At 24.4% G+C, this 22,237-nt stretch overlaps 1 protein-coding gene across 1 annotated transcript; it reads right to left on the reverse strand.

Moving 5' to 3' along the window:
* Positions 1 to 822: 822 nt before the first annotated feature.
* On the reverse strand, positions 823 to 19,623 carry LOC113389342 (acyl-CoA desaturase 1-like). The gene is made up of 8 exons (XM_026626384.1): positions 19,563 to 19,623; positions 14,817 to 15,011; positions 14,597 to 14,727; positions 6,033 to 6,241; positions 5,437 to 5,622; positions 4,036 to 4,142; positions 2,229 to 2,345; positions 823 to 936 (listed from the first exon to the last, which is right to left on the reverse strand). Exons 1-8 carry the CDS (start codon positions 19,570 to 19,572, stop codon positions 839 to 841), a joined length of 1,053 nt encoding a protein of 350 aa, XP_026482169.1. The 5' UTR covers positions 19,573 to 19,623; the 3' UTR covers positions 823 to 838.
* Between the last annotated feature and the right edge of the window lie 2,614 nt (positions 19,624 to 22,237).

Genomic DNA, 22,237 nt, shown 5'->3' on the forward strand with positions numbered 1-22,237 from the left:
TAAATTCTTTTGTCAAAATCCAAAAAGATTTATCGAAATTCGACTAACCGTTCAAGAAGAATGATATAGATATATAATAATTATTCTTTTACTGAAAGATTTTTTACTCGGAAATAAACATCTGAATTTTTATGCAAATTGTATATAAAATGATATTTCTACTAATGTTTTCTGTCAAAATTTTAGTTTTTTCAAGAAAAACCAAAATAAAATGCTAATTTTTTTGCTAATTTTTATCTACATAATTACTATTTTTGTAAATACCAATTGTAAATTCTTTTGTCAAAATTCAAAAAGATTTATCGAAATTCGACTAACCGTTCAAGAAGAATGATATATATATATATATATATATATATATTTGTAATATTTTTGCAGCCCAATCGTCGAATTAAAAAAAGATTAAATAACAAAATTATTTATTCCATTAAACGTTTCGACACTTGATGTGTGTCATCATTCAGTAATCAAACCAGGAAAAACAATAGAAAAAATTAATTATGATGTAAAATTGATTGAACATTAAATTTGTGTAAAATAATAATATACTATTATATTAACAAACGAGAAATTGAAGGAGCACATATTGACCTCTTATATTTAATGTTATTAATAGCGGTGCATTATGGACTCTGATCAAGGTTACAACGCAAGTGTAGCCATGCAAGTGCAGTGAAGGAGTGGATATATATATATATATATATATATATATATATATATTATTTTACTCAAATATTTTCATCCACTTCTGACTTTGTTTAAATAATTTGTTGTTAATTTGTTCTTAATTTATTTAAACTATTTTTGTTAATTTTTTTTTAGAAAAATTTAATAAAAATTATGATGTATACTTGACGGCGTCCAAATAGTGTTCAGGATGGAATTTTTGTTGGGCCTTAGAACCGACTTCTTCCAAACACTGCTCTATTGGTTTTCCTAAAAAATAAATAGACATATAAAATCAAATGTAAATCATAAATCAATCAATTTATCTCCAGAACATTAACAATCGTCATTTCATTTCGAATTCAATTTCAAAAAAAAAATAGTTGCCTAATTTACACAAAATTGAAAAAGTACCCTATCTAACTGAAAAGGGGTGGAAATTTTTGAGTTATTTGACTAAAACCAAAAAAATGTCTCGATTTTTCTATTTATTAAAAAGAGTGCCAGGTGCAAAGTTTTCGAGCAATTAAAAAAAATGTGCAAAAATGTCCCAATTATTTTATTTAAAACATGTACACAACCTAAAACCAAATTCAAAGTCTTTTTAATTTAAGTTTTTATATTGAAGTATATAAAATTTTTGATATTGATTGTTAGTAAATTTTATCTAGTTTCTGCTAAGTTAATTAGAAAAGAGTGCCTAATACAAAGTTTATGAGTTATTTTTGAATTTGTAGAAAAATATCTCAAGTTTTCCATTAATAATAGCAAGAATCCGATTCAAACTCGTTTTTTCAAATTCAATCAAGTTTTATTTAAAACTTTTATATTGAAGAATACAAAAATTTTGAGATTAATGTATAGTAAATTGTATCTAGTTTTACCCTATCTAACTTAAAAAGGGTGCTTTAATATAAAGTTAGGGAGTTATTTGACAAAAACCAAAAAAATGTTATTTCATTTCGAATTCAATTAAAAAAAAAAATAGTTGCTAATAATTTACACAAAATTAAAAAAGTGCTCCCGTATAGTCACATTCTAAACGCATTTGCAAATAATTATGTGCGACATTTTCACTTATACTGCGCTTAGCTCGGCGGCATTTTCACATTTTTCAATAGTTTTCACAAAATTGATAAAGTACTCCAAACATAAACAGTCTAAACGCACTTGGGTAAACATTTAAACAAAACAAGCCTGGGTGATTTTTTGAATTTTTTATCTAAAATTACAAAAATATTTTATGGAAAATAAAAAAAGATGTAAAAATTTTTTATCCTCAAAAAATGTGGACGAAAAAATGCGGATATACAAAACACACACACGCCAAAATGTTCAGAAACCTTCAAAACGTCGAGAAATGCAAAAATTTTTGAGAAGTTAATTAGTAATTGTTTAAAAATTACCAGTGTACTAATTTTCACAAAATTTTAGACAAACCAATTCCAAAGACAAAAAAGAACATGGCATAACATTTTACAAAAACTTTTTGCATATAAATAAATTATTTATTATATTATATTATTATTTATTATATTATATTTATTATTTATTATATTTACCAGTATCTACAGAATTTGCCAAAGCCTTCTTCACAGAAGCAGAATCCATAGTTCTTAAATTCGTAGCCAATCCCAAAGCTGCAAAAACCCTGATGAAGGCAGTGGAGCAACCGGAGCCTGAAACGTATGCAAAATATAAATGGCAACTTGCCGATAGGCATAATTCGTTAGGCATGTTGGGTGTCTGGGAAAAGGGCTCGTCGAGCAGATCACGATTATGGTAAAAAAATATTTGTAAGTTCAAATTTGACTAAAAGAGATATTTTGGTGAGGGCGAGATTATTCTGGCAACTTGCCTATAGGCAAATTGGTTAGGCATGTGGGGTGTCTGGGAAAAGAGCTCTGGGAGCAGACTATAAATGTGTAAACAAATTTAATTAATAATTGTGCAGTTTTGATTTAATTTAAAAAAAATGTGGTAAGCATCTAAAAGCTGAACAAGTACCAGAAAAATTATTAGCAACTTGCCAATAGGTAAATCGATAAGTGCAAGTGACATGTCTATGGATAGAGCTCAAAAAGCAGAATACAAATTTCCAAACCAATTTAATTTGCAATATTGCAGTTTGAATTTATTTTAAAAAAGTGTGATGAAGCATCTACAAGTTGAACAAGTACTAAGAAAACTATTAGCAACTTGCCAATAGGCAAATCGATAAGTGCATGTGGGGTGTCTATTGATAGAGCTCAAAAAGCAGATTCTAAATGTGCAAACAAATTTAATTTAAAATTGTGCAGTTTTGATTTAATTTAAAAAAATGTGGTGATGTATCAAAAAGTTGATGTACAAGGAAGATTTTTGGCAACTTGCCAATAGGCAAACAGATAGTACATGTGACGTGTCTATTGATAGAGCTTTGAGAGCAGATTCTAAATGTGTAAACAAATTTAATTTATGATATTGTAGTTTAAATTTGGTTTAAAAAAATATGGTGGAGCATCAAAAAGTTGAACAAGAACCAAGAAAACTATTAGCAACTTGCCAATAGGCAAACTGATAGTACATGTGGGGTGTCTATTGATAGAGCTCGGAGAGCAGAATACAAATTTCTAAACCAATTTAATTTGCAATATTGCAGTTTGAATTTAATTTAAAAAAATGTGGTGATTTATCAAAAAGTTGAACAAGTACCACAAAAATTAATAGCAACTTGCCAATAGGCAATTTGATAAGTGCATGTGACATGTCTATGAATAGAGCTCAAAAAACTGATTTAAAATGTGTAAACAAATTTAATTTATAATGTTGCAGTTTTAGTTAAATTTAAAAAAAGGTGGTGATGCATCAAAAAAGTTGAACTAGTACTAGAAAAATTAATAGCAACTTGCCAATAGGCAAACTGATAAGTACATGTTGGGTGTCTATGGATAGAGCTCAATAAGCAGAATACGAATTTCTAAACAAATTTAATTTGCAATATTGCAGTTTTAGTTAAATTATAAAAAATATGGTAGAGCATCAACAAGTTGAACAAGTATCAGAAAAATTAATAGCAACTTGCCTATAGACCAGCTGATAGTACATGTAGGGTGTCTATGAATAGAGCTCTAAAAGTACATTACGAATTTAGTATTCAATTCCATTTTAATTGTTATATAAGAGATTTGGAGGATAAAAACCAAAATTTACCATAAAACTACAGTTTTTTGGTAAAAATGTAAAGTGTTGGATCACTTTTTTAGGTCTCCTGTTAGTTGCATTGAATTAGAACTTTATCATAAAATATGCATAAGAGTATTTTTGACTTTTTAGCCAAATTTTTTTTACTAATTTTTATAAAAATTTTGGTTTATTTTCAATTTTTACCATAAGTTCCATATTCCCCAGACTGGTAGTCCCATGGTAGCATATAGTGGTAACTTGGCCAGTAGGATTTTGTTATGAAAAAGATCATGTTGCTGTCTGAAGGATACCTAATAATATAAAAATAATTAATAAAAATAAAAATATCCATAAGAAAATTAATAATACACGTTAACACCACAAAATATATTATTAGTAAGATGGTAAGTTTCTGGTGACATTTTTCTAAACTTTGGCTTTTAACTTTTGAGGTAATAAAGATACATCAAAGTTGTCTTTGGGTGAATTATAGCTAATAGTACAAGCTATATATGTGCTGTACAACATGTCCTTCAAAAAACACTTTTTGGTACTTAAAAAACCTTAACAAATCTTTAGCTCTTTAGTCCAACCTGCTGCCACCATTTTTCTAATATCATCCATAACAAGTTAAGATATTATAATTTTTTTCCAGAAAAAAAAATGATTTAGTTACTATTTATTACTATTTAATACTATTTCATTAATGTTTACGATTTTTTTAAATTCCTCCCCGTTTAATTGAGAAAATTAATAATAATAATACACATTAACACCACAAAATATATAAATAGTGTGTAAGTAAGGTGGCAAGTTTCTGGTGATATTTTTCTAAACTTTGGCTTGTAACTTGTGAAGTAATAAAGATACATCAAAGTTGTGTTTGGGTAAATTTTAGCTAATAGTATAAGCTATATATGTGCTATACAACATGTCCTTCTAAAACCACTTTTTGGTACTTAAAAAACCTTAACAAATATCTAACTCTTTAGTCCAACCTGCTGCCACCATTTCTTTAATATCTTCCAAAACAAGTTAAAATATTGCGATCTTTTTCCAGAAAAAAATTGTTTAAATACTATTAAACCTAAAATATAAAAAATATTCAATAAAAATGAAAATATTGATAAGAAAACTATTAATAATACACATTAACACCACAAAATATATGAATAGTGTGGAAAAGGTGGTAAGTTTTTGGTGACATTTTTCTAAATTTTGGCTCGTAACTTCTAAAATAATGAAGATACATCAAAGTTGTCTTTGAGTAAATTATAGCTAATAGTATAAGCTATAAGTGTGCTATACAACATGTTATTCTATAAACACTTTTTGGTACTTAAAAAACCTTAACAAATCTTTAGCTTTTTAGTCCAACCTGCGGCCACCATTTCTCTAATATTAGGTTGTCAAATATCTCCCTTCCGCTTTTTTGCTCTTGGTTTTTAATACAAAAAGGCGGAAGGGAGATATTTGACAAACTTATATCTACCACAACAAGTCAAAATATTACAATTTTTTTACAAAAAAAAATATTTTAAATACTATTGAATACTATTTATCACTATTTATTACTATTTCATCAATTTTTCCTATTTTTGTTACCTTTCTCCTCGTTTAATTCCCCAAACATGCCTTGCAGAGTTTATCAACCAGGAAGCATGAAGGGCCAGAAGGTACCTTGTGCATCCAATTATGAAAAAACTGTTGACAAAATTTTCGCCCCAGTATTCCATCGGTGCATTGATTGGCAGCAAAAGTGTTAAGATTATGTACATTGGCCAATAGAACCTATAGGAAAAAAATTTGGACGATTAGTCAACCCTTTTGGTAAAGGTGGGTAGTGGATTGTTGGTTGGATTTGGTTTGTTGTGTTTATGATAAGTTTTGATGGGTTTGTGTGAAGTGGATGGTATGTATGGGTGATTTGTAGTAAATTGAATTGTGTATAAAGTTGTCTAAGGTTGTAAAGACCTACAGCAACTTGGTATACTTCAAAACTGCATTTGAAATGCGGCAGTAAAGTTGAGTACCTGAAACTGGTTTGTGCCTTCATTTACCAAAATCCGTATAACTTCTAAACTATTCATCCAAACTATAAGCAATCTTTAGCAAATTTATACAAAATTTCACGATCTCCAACATTGTCCTACACAAAATACCCTACAACAACCCCTATACCCATAAATCCATTCCCCAACTTACGATTCTGGAACATGACCACCTTGTCCTTCTCCAAATCGCTCATGTCCTGCTGCTCCAGCAGCCTTTCCTGCTCCGGGCTGTAGCCCTGGAGCTGGTGGACGATTTGGGACTTAAAAAGGTCCTTGTTGCTGTAAAAAGGGTCCTTGTCGGTGTCTAAAGTTGCATGATGTAGCCTGTGGGAACGAACCCAACTGTAGATACTTCCCTGGAAGGAAAGAGGATAAGGGTTAGATTTATGGCATACGTGTGCCACTTAATATTAATAAATTATATTTAGAAATGAAACCGTAAATAAATGTTGTAGACTCGATGATAATGTGAGTTTATTGATAACTCAATTTACAACGAAACTGATATGATATAAATTTTGATATCAATTTATTAGCCCGAAAATTGATCGCTGACTAAAACCGAGAAAACAATTTTACGATCGTGAAAACAATAATCTAGCTAAAGCTTGCTAGATGCGACATTCGCATCAGCGTAGCTCCAAGTGTGCTGTGTAGTTTAGTCATCAAATTGGCGTCAATCAACTGACATCTGTCAAGAACATTTTCATTCCGCCACAGATTTTTAGGGTTTGTGGTTGTAAGTTAAAAAATAGTTCTTGGAGGTGGTTGGTGTGTATAAAAAATATGTCGGGGATGATTTTGGGTAAAAGATTGTTATATATGACAAAAGTGTAGGAGCACGTTTAGTATTTTTAAATAATTTTTAAAGTTCGAAGTTTGTAGGTGCTAAAGTTGTAGTAGATAGATACTTCACTGGAAGAAAAGAGGATAGAGGTTAGTTTTTTGTGTTTTTGGCTGTAAGTTGTTAAATAATTGTTGGAGGTAGTTGTTGTGTATGAAAAAGTTGTTGGGGATGATTTTGGGTAAAATATTGTCATATATGAGAATAGTGTAGGAGTGCGTTTAGTATTTTTAAATAATTTTCAAAGTTCAAAGTTTGGAGGTGCTAAAGTTGTAGTAGATATATACTTCCCTGAAAGAAAGATGATAGAGGTTAGATTTTAGTGTTTTGGCTGTAAGTTGGAAAATAGTTGTTGGAGGTGGTTGGTGTGTATGGAGGATTTGTTGGCGATGATTTTAGGTAAAAGATTGTTATATATAACAATAGTCTAGGAGTGCGTTTTGTATTTTTAAATGATTTTCAAAGTTTGTAGTTTGAAGGTGCAAGGGTTATTGTGTTTTGTTTGTTGTTTTGAGAATGACTTGTAAACTATTGCTTAGATTTGCAAACTATATTAGAAAGAATTATTGGTAAAAGAATTACCTATTAGTTCGTCATATGTGATAGTTTTGTAAAATCACTTTTTATATTTTTAACATATTTTCAAAATTTGGTTAAGGTAAAGGACAAGAGTGCAAATTTCGTGTAGAGTCTACGTACGAATTGTACATTTTGGTTCGTAATGTCTAAAAAAATCACTATATTTAAAATCTATTTATACACAATCTTTATAAAATTATCTTTTATCTGTTAGTTACTTTTATTTATAGTTTTGTCGCAAATCGAATCTTTAAAACCAATAAATGCATAAGTTACTTGTTTTACGTAAATTAAACAGGTTTTGTGTGAATGCATATGCATATTTTTGATCATAACTTTTAAAGTAAGAATTGCATTTAAAAATAGTCTTCTAGAAGTCATTTTGCATAAAAAATATTTATAAACTGTACATATATATTGATGTTATGAAAGTGCAAAATATGTATATAAATTGCTTGTAAACTTTGACAATGTCTTATCGAAAGTAAGGTACTAATTTGGGTTATAACTTTTAACCTAATTTATATATTTAAAATCTATTTATATAAAAATTGTCTTTATGAAATTGTTAACTATTACTCCATATACAACTAGTTAATATAGTTTATAGTTTTGGCACAAAAAAACGAAGAATACAAATATATATATATATATAAATATTATATATATATATATACAATAAGTCTTATAATTAATAATTTAATTTTATGGTCTTAAAATATGTGTGAAGTTTTATAGTTGGAACTATTTTTAAATTATGTAAATGTCTAAATATTACATTAAAAAATTTATACTAAAATGTCTTCAATAATAAAAAAAATATTTAAATAAACTTTTTAAGAGTTCATAAGTATAAGACATTTTTTAAGCTCCACCTTCAATAGATTTTAATAATTTAGACTTACGTTTGAAAGTTATTTAAAAATATAAAATGTACCCCTACAAAAATGTTATGTATAACAAACTAATAGATAATTGATTTCTTAATAATTCCTTCTAATACAATTTTTAAATCAAACTGTTATTTAACAAGTTATTCTCAAAAATATAAAAAAAGCATTACAAATTAGGCACGTACTTGAACTCTACGTTAACAAAATTTTGAAAATTATTTAAAAATATAAAACGTACTCTTACAAAAATATCATATATAACAAAAGTATAGATAATTTTATCATAAACAAATCTTTTGAAGACAGTTTTAAATCCAACGCTTATTTTGCAAGTAATACTAAAAAAAAACTAAGACATCTATAATTTATATAACAGTTCTCATACAAAATCGTTCGATTTACACTCTAACAATAAGAAAATATTAAGAAACACTTTTCAAGTGTTTGAATAAGTGTAGAAAGTGCTTAAGGCTTGGCCTATATTATATTTATAAATATACATACATACATATATATATATATATATATATATATATACATATAATATTTATACTTTAAACACGTCGAAGAATTTTCTTACATAACCGAGTGTTAATTGACAATTACTTTATTATATGCAAAAGAAGGTTTTTTCTAAAAAGATCTATTCAAGTGTCAACTTTCTCACTTTTTTGCATCAACTGCACTCATCGAATGCTTCTACTAACCTTTTATGAAGTGCATTTTGCAATATTGCAAAAGATACAGTTGTTAAAAATTATTTTATGACCGTAAATAAAGTAATTTAATGAGCAAACATTAATTTGTTTTGAAAATTGATAGAAAAAGTAACTAGGTGTAATTTATATTATATATATAATTTATATTATTTATATATATATTGATTATTTTTAAAGTTATAGTCAAAACTATACACATTTGTATCCTGCAGTAATGCTCTTTTTATATTAAGCCATTTGTGGTGTATTTAGATTTTTGAAAATAACTTGTAAAATATTAGTTTGATTAAAAAATTGTGTTAGAAAGTATTATTAATAATTCAATTATCTATTAGTTTGTTATATAAAATATTTTTGTAGGAGTACGTTTTATATTTTTAAATAATTTTCAAAATTTTGTTAGCTTAAAGTGCAAGTACGTGCCTATTGTGTAGTGCATTTTTGAATATTTTTGGGAATAACTTGTAAAATAACAGTTTAATTTAAAAATTGTATTAGAAAGAATTATTAATAATATAATTATCTATTAGTTTGTTATATAAAATATTTTTGTAGGAGTACGTTTTATATTTTTAAATAATTTTCAAAATTTTGTTAACTTAAAGTGCAAGTACGTGCCTAATGTGTAGTGCATTTTTGAATATTTTTGGGAATAACTTGTTAAATATTGGTTTAATTCAAAAGTTGTATTAGGAAGAATTATTAATAATATAATTATCTATTAGTTTGTTATATAAAATATTTTTGTAGGAGTACGTTTTATATTTTTAAATAATTTTCAAAATTACGTGCATAATTTGTAAGTGCCTAATTTGTAGTGCATTTTTATATCCTTTAGAATTTTATAAATGTTATTATTATTAACTAAATATATTAAAAGAGTATAAAAGTAAAAGTATTTCTTGGAATATTTTTGGGTAAACACATTCGGTTTATTTATTTTGTCTATTTGTGGTTTAAATAAAGGTTTTCCCATTTATATGAAATTTTTTGTAGAAATATATTTACCAATCTATATATTTAAAAAAAATATTTATTCAATTACGTACAAAGTATTTTTCAGAAAATCACAATCAAACGTTCAAAGTTTAGTCTAATAAATATTAATATATTATAATTATTGAATAGTTTCGTTCGAGAATATTATTTCCGATTGATTTTTCATACAATAGCAAATGTAAATGAATTTACATTGAATTCGTTGAACTTTGAACTTTTCTTTTCCAAACTAACAGTTTGCTTTGTAATTAAATATTGCATTGTAATTAGAAATTTACTTTATTTAGTACAACCTTTAAGGTAAAATTGGATCTGAAAAATAAACTATGTTTTGTTTTAAAATTATTGAAACCATTTGCTGACATTGAAAATAAAAATGTAATTGTTGAAAATAATTGCTAAAGTTATTGCAAAAACAAATGGATTTGAATAATTATTTAGATAATATAAGGAAAAACCTTGGGTGTTATCAAAAACAAATATTAGGTTTGAACAAAAATAAAATAAATTAAATAAAAGCTAAAATTGTATAGATATTTCTATGTAGGATTTGTGCTAACAAATACTAACTTTTTATACTAATAATTGTTTAAATTAATTTGTTACTATTTTATATTTTAATAGACATATTTAGGTATAACATACCAAAATTATAGTTCAAAAAAATTAATACTTTGTTTATGGTAAATTTTTAAAAACTGACTTGATGTTCTTACACCAAATTTTGTTTGTGGTACGGACTTTGTTCAAGTAATAACTGATTTTTTTTTATTAAAAATTGTTTAATTGAATTATTTTGATGCCAAATTGTTTTAAACATATTTAGGTATAACATACCGAATTTTCAAAAATTTAGAGCAAGTGGTTTATTATACTAAATTTTCAAAATTGACATTATTTTTCTAATTTCAGAACTAGATCATTCTTGAGAACTTTATGCATTAGTTACTGATTTTATATACTAATAATTATTTTTACTAAATTTTTACAATTTAAATTTTAATATGCATATTTAAGTATAACATACCAAAATTATAGCTTAAAAAAACTAATACTTTGCTTAGGGTAAATTTCTAAATGTTAACTTTACGATTTTAATTTTACCCTAAATTTTGTTTTCGGTACGTACTTTGTTCAATTACTGAATTTTTTATTAATTTTTTTTTAAATTTAATTATTTCTATGCCAAATTATTCTGGGCATATTTAGGTTTAACATACCAAAATTTTAAGAATTTTGAGCAAATAGTTTATTTATACAGAATTTGCAAAGTTGACATTATACTTCTAAATTTAGACTAGATCATTCTTGAGAACTTTGCGTAACTAGTTACTGATTTTATATACTAATAATTATTTTTACGAAATTTTTACAATTTTATATTTTAATAGACATATTTAGATATAACATACCAAAATTATAGCTTGAAAAAAACTAATACTTTGCTTAGAGTAAATTTTTAAAAGTTAACTTTATACTACATAAATTTTGTTCGTGGTACGTACTTTGTATTTATTGAATTTTTTGAATAAATTTGTTTTTAATTGAATTATTTTGATGCCAAATTGTTTTAAACATATTTAGGTATAACATACCAAATTTTGAATATTTTACAGCAAGTAGTTTATTTATACTGAATTTTCAAAGTCGACATTTAATCAACTAGATTTTTGTTGGGTATTTTGTGTTTCAAATATTGACTTTATGTACTAATAATAATTTTTACTAATTTTTTACTATTTTTCTGTATAACAGACATATTAATAACATACTCAAATTAGAATAACTCATAAATACTATTATAATTTTGCCGAATTTTGAAATTTCAACTTAATTTATTAAATTTACTACTAGATCTTTCTTGGGTACTTCGTGCATTAGTTCCTGATTTTACATACTAATAATTATATTTACTAAATTTTATTATTTTTCTGTATAACAGACATGTATATTAGTAACATACTAAAATTAGAAAAATTTCAGAAAGAAAAAGTATATTTTTGCCGAATTTTGAAAGTTAACTTTATACTTCTAAATTTAGTACTAGATCATTTTTGGGTATATTCCGCATCAAATATCAATCTAATATACTAATAATTAAAAAAATTAAATTTTTAATATTTTTCTGTATAACAGACATGTATATTAGTAACATACTGAAATTATAATAATTTAGAAATAATAATATAATTTTGCCGAATTTTGCAATTTCAACTTAATTTATTAAATTTAGTACTAGAAATCTCTTGGGTACTTTGTGCAATTAGTTATTGATTTTATATACTAATAATTATTTTTAATAAATTTTTACTATTTTTACGTATAACAGACATGTATATTAGTAACATACTAAAATTAAAAAAAATCAGAACGAATAGTATATTTTTACCGAATTTTGAAAGTTGATTCAATTTTTCAAAATTAATATTAGTATGGGTGCATTGTGCATTAGTTACTTATTTTATTACTAGTAATTATTTTTACTAAACTTTTACTATTTTCCTGTATAAGAGACATGTATATTAGTAACATACTGAAATTAGAAAAATTTCAGAACGAAAAGTATATTTTAGCCGAATTATGAAAGATGATTTAATTTTTCAAAATTTAGACAGTTCATTAAGGGTATATTCCGCATCAAATATCAATATTATATACTAATAATTAATAATATAAATTTTTGCTATTTTTCTGTATAACAGACATGTATATTAGTAACATACTAAAATTTTAATAATTTAGAATTGATAATATATTTTTACCGAATTTTGATAGTTAACTTTATTTTTAATTTCAGAACTAGATCTTTCTTGGGTACTTTGCGCAATTAGTTACTGATTTTACATACTAATAATTATTTTTACCAAATTTTTACTATTTTTCTGAATAACAGACGTACTTGATATTAACATACTAAAATTTAAATAATTTATAACTATTGGTTTATTTATTATAATTTTTAAAAATTTACTTATGTTGAATATTGAGGAACTATTCTCTCTCTTATTGAGGAGGAATATTGAGGAACTCTAAAAATTGCTAAAATTTCGTAGAATATTAATTTAATCCTAGTGCTGTCTATGAAAAATTTGTAGTTTAGTAAATTTCCAACAAAAAATTATTAATAAAAATTTTCTGTACGGCTAATAATTTTAGAGTTATTTTAACCCAAAAATAGCATACTAAAATTTGTTTATATCGAGCTTTATGTAACAGCACCGTCTTGCAAAATTAGTAATATCTCATAAAATATTAAACTTATTACATAACTATCTTGGCACTTTTATAGCTTAAAAAATTTGCAATAAACAAAATATTAAAGAAATTTTTTCGTACGACTAATAATTTTAGAGTTATAACAACTCAAAAATAGCATATTAAAATTTGATTATTTAGGTCTTGCAAAATTAGTAATATCTCATAAAATATTAAACTTATTACATAACTATCTTAGGCACTTTTATAGCTTAAGAAATTTGCAATAAAAAATTATTTATAAAAATTTTCTGTACGACTAATAATTTTAGAGTTATAACAACTCAAATATAGCATATTAAAATTAGTTCATATTAAATGCAAGTTTGATGTAACAGCAAGGTCCTTGCAAAATTAGTAATATCTCATAAAATATTAAACTTATTACGTAACTATCTTTGGCACTTTTATAGCTTAAAAAAATTATTAAAGAAATTTTTCCGTACGACTAATAATTTTAGAGTTATATCAACTCAAATATAGCATATTAAAATTTGTTCATATTAAATGCAAGCAATCGATGTAACGCTTTGCAAAAAATATTAAACTTATTACATAACTATCTTTGGCACTTTTATAGCTTAAAAAATTTGCAATAAAAAATTATTAAAGAAATTTTCTGTACGACTAATAATTTTAGAGTTATTTAAACTCAAAAATAGCATATTAAAATTAGTTCATATTAAATGCAAGTTTGATGTAACAGCAAGGTCCTTGCAAAATTAGTAATATCTCATAAAATATTAAACTGATTACATAACTATCTTCAGCACTTTTATAGCTTAAGAAATTTACAATAAAAAATTATTAAAGAAATTTTTTGGTGCGACTAACCATTTTAGAGTTATATCAACTCAAAAATAGCATATTAAAATTTGTTCATATTAAATGCAAGCAATCGATGTAACGTTTTGCAAAATTACTAATATCTCATAAAATATTAAATCTGTTACATAACTATCTTTGGCACTTTTATAGCTTAAGAAATTTGCAATAAAAAATTATTAATAAAAATTTTCTGTACGACTAATAATTTTAGAGTTATTTAAACTCATAAACAGCAGATTAAAAATTTCTAATTTTAAATGCAAGCAATAGAGTTTGATGTAACAGTAAGGTTTCGCAAAATCAGTAATATCTTATAAAATATTAAATATATTACATAACTATCTTTGGCACTTTCAAAGCTTGATAAATTCACTAAAAAAAATTATTAAAAATTTTCTGTACGACTAATAATTTTAGAGTTACATCAAATTAAAACCAACTATACATTTTAAGATAATTTCAAACGAGTTTTATGAGTTTACTTCATCTTTACCCCAAATTTTTTTTATCAAAGTTTTTCACCAACTTGCCAATAGGCACAAATAAATTTTCAATAACTAATTTTAATATTTTTAAAAAATATTTTGTACTTACAGTTCCCGCCAAAGTTTGACAAAGCATCAAAAAAATTCTAAGACTTTTATTTGCAGTATAAGATTTGTGTGTCCAAAGTCTGTGGGCTCCACAAGTTGATCCCAAAACGCCTAAACTTAATAAAAGTAAACCTAAAAATATTAAAATATTATAAATAATATTAATAACAAATATTAAAATTAATAAAAATATTTTTTTCATATTTCTTCATATCATTTACCGAATAAATTCGTCAAAAGTTTTGCCTTAAAAATCGCAGCCACTCCGTAAATTCCCAAAACGTGAATGTATAAGAAAAAAAGCACTGCTGGCCAACTCGTGGTTCTTTTTAAATCTTCAGGATTTTGTTTGATAGTCGGTTCCGCAGTTTGTCCTTCACTGGCACTCGCCGTCTTAGACGAGGCGTCGGTTTTGTCTGAAAAGGAAAAAAAAAGTTGAAGTTTGATTGGATTTTAAAGCATACCGAGTTGCTGTAGGGTGTTATGATGTTAGACAATATTATTTAATATTTAATTTTAAACAAATTTGTCTAATAATGTGTTTAAATCAGATGGACCATTCAAAAGTTATATAGGATATAACAAAGCAGTTACACGAGTTAAGAAAAACTGAGTTGTTGTATTGGATAAGATTTTTGGGTATACCGAGTTGCTGTAGGGTAATATGATATTAGACAATATTATTTAGTATTGAATTTTAAACAAATTTGTCTAATAATGTGTTTAAATCAGATGAACTATTCAAAAGTTATATTATATAAACCATTGCACGAGTTATTTGATGTATAGAAAAATTGAATTGTATTGGATGGGATTTTAAAATATACCGAGTGGCTGTAGGGTACTATAATGTTAGACAATATTATTTTCTGTTTAATTTTAAACAAATTTGTCTAATAATGTGTTTAAATCAGATGAACTATTCAAAAGTTATTTTATATAAACCATTGCACGAGTTATTTGATGTATAGAAAAACTGAATTGTATTGGATGGGATTTTAAAGTATACCGAGTTATTGTAGAGTGTTATGATGTTTGACAATATTATTTAGTATTGAATTCTAAACAAATTCGTCTAATAACGCATTTGTATCAAAGCAACTATTCAAAAGTTATATAGGATACAAAAAAACCATTGCCTGACTTATTTGATGTAAAGAAAAACTGAATTGATGTTTGGATGGGATTTTAAAGTATTCCGAGTTGCTTTAGCGTATTATGATATTAGACAATATGATTTAATATTCAATTTTAAACAAATTTGTCTAATAATGTGTTTTAATCAGATGAACTATTCAAAAGTTATATAGGATATAACAAAGCAGTTACACGAGTTAAGAAAAACTGTGAATTGTTGTATTCGATTGGATTTTAAAGTATACTGAGTTGCTGTAGAGTGTTATGATATTAGACAATATTATTTAATACTTAATTCTAAACAAATTCGTCTAATATTGTATTTGTATCAGATGAACTATTCAAAAGTTACTAAATATACAACGAAACAGGTGCACGTTTTACATGAGTTGATGTATATTCTCAAATTTTGATGGTATTTTAAGGTATACCGAGTTGCTGTAGGGTACTATAATGTTAGACAATATTATTTACTATTAAATTTTAAGCAAATTTGTCTAACGTTGGATTTATATCAGATCAACTATTCAAAAGTTATTTAACAAAACAGGTGCACGAGTAGTATTAGATTAAATAAGAAGACTAAACTCAAGTGTAAAATTGCAAAAAAAAATTTGTAAAATTAAAATCTGAAATTATTTGATAAATATACATGCAGTTTATTATTTAATTATTTATTAATTTAACACTGCCAAAAGGCGAAAACAACTAGAAATAAAATTTCTTTTCAAATTAACTAATGATTCAAAAGAAGAAATTATTCGAGAAATATTTGTGCAATTTATTAATTATTTATTTATTAATTTAACACTGCCAAAAGGCAAAGACAATTAGAAATCAAATTTCTTTTCAATTTAAGTAATTAATAAATAATTAAATCATTAACTTGTCTAATTGACACATTAACCAATTTTATGTAAATATCATTAGTATAAACCTTTTTCAATTAAAAATCCATTAGCAATTGCATAATTATACCTAAATATATATATATATATATATATATATATATATATGTATAAATATAATTCAATAAATTATTAACAAAACCGATTATTATTCTTATATAAAAACTTGTGGTTAAAGGAATATATTTAATGTTTCATTATTTGTCACCAATCGGTAATTTTAGCAATAACTTTTAAATTATACAATTTATAACAAAAACATATTCTACAAATTTATATTTAAATAAACACCTTATAAGACGTGATATATATTTTTTCTGTACAATTAATATTTCTTGAGATATTCTGATTCAAAAAGTACAAACAAATTTCAATAACAAACTTGAAAAATAGTAATGAAAAACTAAAATTATTGGCATAGAATTTTGAAAATATTTTGTAAAGTAATAGATTTAACAATAAACATTCTTCACAACAAATAAAGCTTGATAAATCCTCAATAAAAAGTGATATTCAGATTTTTTGTACGTATAATAGTTTTAGATATATTGTTAATCAAACACTACATATGAATTTTTTTGGTACTAAAAGCAATAAGTTAAAAGATAACTATAGCTAATACTTGAAATGTTTTAAATAATTTGCAAACAAATAGATTTACTGATAAACAATATTCGGCACTTTTATACCTGAATAAATTCGTAATAAAATCCTAATACATTATTTTTATATACAAGCTATGATTCAAAAGATATTTACATTTGAAACTTAGTATTACGTAATTTGTCGCCGGTGGATAATTTTTACAGTAACTACTAAACTGTGGGATTTATTAAATAAATGTATAAATATTTTACATAATTTTAGTCGAATAAATACTTAATAAAACGTGGTATTTTATTTTATTGTACGACTAATAATTTTAGAGATATTCTGGTCCAAAAAGTACAAACGCATTTCTTAATAGAAATAAATATAAACAAACTAAGGTGATTGTCTCGATTTTTTTTAATAATTTGTAAACTAATAAATTTATCCATAAACTTTATTCAGCAAATTTGTAGCTTAATAAATGCTTAATAAAACCATTGTACAAACTTTTCCGATACGATCAATATTTTGAGAAATATTTTAATCGAAAACTTTAAACGCTCTGCATAGTTAGTATAGAAACCCAAATTTTTAGCCATAAATTTTAACATTATTTTGCAAACTAATAGATTTTTCAATAAACTATATTTAGAACAAAAATAGCCTAATAAATACTGAGTAAAATTTACTACTAATTTTTTTATACGACTAATAGTTTTAGAGATATTCAAATCCATAATATCCAAATTTTCAAAATAAAACTTAAATTATTGACTGAGAATTTCCAAAATATTTGGCAAACTAATAAACTTATTAAGAAACTATATTCACAACAAATTTAGCTTAACACATTCCTAATAAAACCATAATACGAACTTTTTCAATACGATCAATATTTTGAGAAATATTTTAATCGAAAACATTAAACGCTCTGCATAGTTAGTATAGAAACCAAAATTTTTGGCCATAAATTTTAACATTATTTTGCAAACTAATAGATTTTTTAATAAACTATATTCAGAACAAAAATAGCTTAATAAATACTGAATGAAATGTACTACTAAATTTTTCTATAAGACTAATAGTTTTAGAGATATTCAAATACAAAACGACTAATATCAAAATTATTAAAATGAAACCTAAAATTGTTAGCCGAGAATTCTAAAAATATTTTGCAAATTAATAAATTTATTAACAAACTTTATTCAGCAAATTTGTAGCTTAATAAACGCTTAATAAAACATAGTACAAGATTTTTTTGTACGACTGTTAGTTTTGAAGATATTTCAATTCAAAAATTAGTACTGCAAAAAATTTGGTACAAAAAATATACGAAACAAATTTCCAAATAACTCGAAAACCATTAATTTAATTTAAAAAAAAAATTAAACATCAAATAGCTTAATAAATACTTAATAAAACCTTAATACACAACTTTTTTGTAGGATTAATTATTTTGAAGATAGACTAATAGTTTTAGAGATATTCAAATCCAAAACCACTAATATCAAAATTGTTAAATAAAACCTAAAGCTGTTAGCCAAAAATTTTAAAAATATTTTGTGAACTAATAAATTTATTGACAAACTTTATTCAGCAAATTTGTAGCTTAGTAAACACTTAATAAAACGTAGTACAAGATTTTTTAGTACAACTGATAGTTTTAAAGATATTTCAATTAAAAATTAGTACCACAAAAAAAATTGTAATAAAATATATACGAAACAAATTTCCTAATAACTCGAAAACCATAAATTTAATTATAAAAAACTATTAAACATCAAATAAATTAATAAATACTTAATAAAACCTTAATAAACGACTTTTTTGTAGGATTAAAAATTTTGAAGGTATTTTGAACCAAAACGTAGGAACACAAACCAAAAAACCATGTGCTTTAGTGCAAAATTTAAAATAACTCAAAAACTATTAATTCAAACCCAAAACTATATTAAACATTTTTATAGCTAACAAAATTCTTAACAAATTTCTCATATATAATATTTCCACAAGCACAACAGTTTTGGAGTTATTTTCAATCAAACCTTAAGCAAAATTTTACCAAGTTTGTATACAAATTCGTTATGGTGTTAATAATGTGCAAAATTTAAAATAACTTAAAAACTATCAATTTAACTCCAAAACTATATTAAACATTTTCATAGATAAAAAAATCTTTAACAAATTTCTCATATATAATATTTCAATAGGCACAATAGTTTTTGAGTTATTTCCAATCGAACCATAAGCAAATTTTCAACAAGTTTGTATACACATTTAGCAATATTTTTTACTAAATACAGGTAAGTTTTTAATATTTATTATTCTTACCTGAAGCCATGTCCAAAGAACAATTCACACTTTAAATAAATACCAAAATATTTATTCAAACATCAGACACAAAAACGAAAACCGAAATGAATCGTTCCTCGTCTTCAAAACACAATTTATATTAGCCCCACCACACCACACCAAACCTTATGCAGAACCCACAAAACGAGTCTATGGGTTCCCATACATTTTGTATGGAGGTCAAGGGCTTCAACGGCTTGGTCGCGGCACCGGTGTAATAGAATTTTGTAAAAAAATTTGTGACGAATTTTGTTCCCAAGGAAATTAAACTAAGTACGCCAAAATAGTAGTAAAGGTCTAATTTATGATTTAAAAATATAATTTTATATAGTTGTGGTGTAAGAAATGCCTTAAAATTAACTTTTAAATAAGTATGATTTATTTCCTCCGCACCAACCGAATGAGTGTATGGGTTTGTATGGGCGTCGGAGTAAATCAGGTGCCTCAAACGTTTGGTCAAGACAGCGGTGCACAACATTTTTCAAAAGCGATTTTGAGCACTATTTTGTTCCACAACATGTTAAACAAAATATGCTAAAATATTTTTAAAAGTCTTATTTATATATTATTACGTAATATTTATCTAAATTCGTGGAATTTTAATATTTTTCAACCGACTGTATGTAAATATTTACATAAGAGGCTGGCAGGATGCTTCAATTGAAAGTTTAATGAAATAGTAAATAAATAAATAAAAGATGTTTTGATGGATAAATTGTGTACAGAATTTTGTATTTTGACTTTTTTTGTATTTGATTGATAACTAGAAGGTTTATAATTTTTTTTGTGAAGTATTTTAAGGTCCAAAACACCAATAACTAATTTTGGAAATTAATTTTTAGACAAATTTATTATGTATAAGTAAATTCATTATTTTAGTCAGATTTTATATTGAATAATTGTGTAAATATTCAGGAAATTAATTGTTAAATAAATTTGTTATATATAATTAGAGTTTTTACTTCTAATATTATTATAAACAAAATTTTGAAGATTTTTGTTCCTGACACCAATAACAATTAGATGCAGTTTTTTAGAAAATTTTAATTTTTGCTTATTAATTTGTGTAATATATTCATGAAAATATACACAAATTTAGGTAAAGTATTGATAAATAATATATCAAAGTTACAAAAGTTTTGTAGTTTTAGTTAAATTTTAAAAAATATTTGAAATGAGTAATTTTTTTAAACTAAATCTGGAGTATTGAAGTTGTCTGTAGTGTAGTTGTTTCGAAAATTTTAATTTTAATATTAATTTTTATTATATATTTATAAAAATTTCTACAAATTTAGCTAAGGTATAGATAAATAATATACCAAACTTTCAAATTTATCATAGTTATAGTATAATTTTAAAAATTATTTGAAATGAGTTATTATTTAAAAAAAAAGATGGAGTATTGTACTTTACTATAGTGTAGTTGTTTCGAAAATATTAATTTTAATATATTAATTTTTATTATATATTTTTAAAAATTTACACAAATTTAGCTAAGGTATTAATAAATAATATATTAAAATTTCAACAATTTTGTGGTTTTAGTTTAGTTTTAAAAATCATTTGAAATGTATTATTTTTTAAATTGAATCTAGAGCATTGTAGTTGTATATAGTGTAGTTGTTTAGAAAATATTAATTTTAATATATAAATTTTTGTCATATATTTATGAAAATTTTCAAAAATTTAGCTAGGATATTGATGAAGAATATACAAAAGTTTGAAAAGTTTTGAAGTTTTAGTTTAATTTTAAAAATTATTTGAAATAAATATTTTTTTAAATTGAATCTGGAGCATTGTTGTTGTCTATAGTGTAGTTGTTTAAAAAATATTTATTTTTTAATAATAGTTTTTTGTCAAATATTTATGAAAAACTTCTGATATTTAGCTAAAAACTCAGTAAGTAATATAAAAAAGTTTCAAAGTTCCTTTGGTTTTAGTTTAATTTTAAAAATTATTTAAATTCTATAATTTTTTTAATTGAATCTGGAGCATTGTAGTTGTATATAGTGTAGTTGTTTCGAAAATATTAATTTTAATATATAAATTTATTTCGTATGTTAATAAAAATTTACGAAAGTTTAGCTAAAGTGTTAATAAATAAAATACCAAAGTTCCAAATTTATCTTAGATATACTATAATTTTAAAAATTGTTGATATATGTCACTTTTTAAACTAAATTTGGAAGGTTGCTGTTACTATAACTGCACTCTAGCAGCTATTTAGAAAATATTAATTTTAATATATTAATTTTTGTACTATATTTACCAAAACTTGTGTAAAATTTAGATAAGTTTTCATTAAACATTATACTAAAGTTTCAAAATTGTCATAGCTTTAGTTTTATTTAAAAAAATGTTTGAAATAAGTCATATCACTTAATGGATATATTTTTATTTATTTAAAAATTAAGTATTTTTCACATTTAATTTATTCTTTCCATAAAATTAAAGCAGTTTCAAATTATTCAATTTTGCATAATTATTTATATAAAATAAATACTAAAACACTATTAAGATATATACCACAAAAACGTTCATATTTTTGCATAAATTTTAATCAAAAATCACTATTAAAAAAAGCGCACTAATTTGTATTCTTACTGTTTTTACTTAATAGTTTTGGCTCCAAAAATTGAACTAATTTATTATTC

The sequence above is a fragment of the Ctenocephalides felis genome, unplaced genomic scaffold (genome assembly GCF_003426905.1).
Source record: "Ctenocephalides felis isolate EL2017-DRISC unplaced genomic scaffold, ASM342690v1 CF-g0.4_SCAFFOLD_03573, whole genome shotgun sequence".
Taxonomy (NCBI): Eukaryota; Metazoa; Arthropoda; class Insecta; order Siphonaptera; family Pulicidae; genus Ctenocephalides; species Ctenocephalides felis.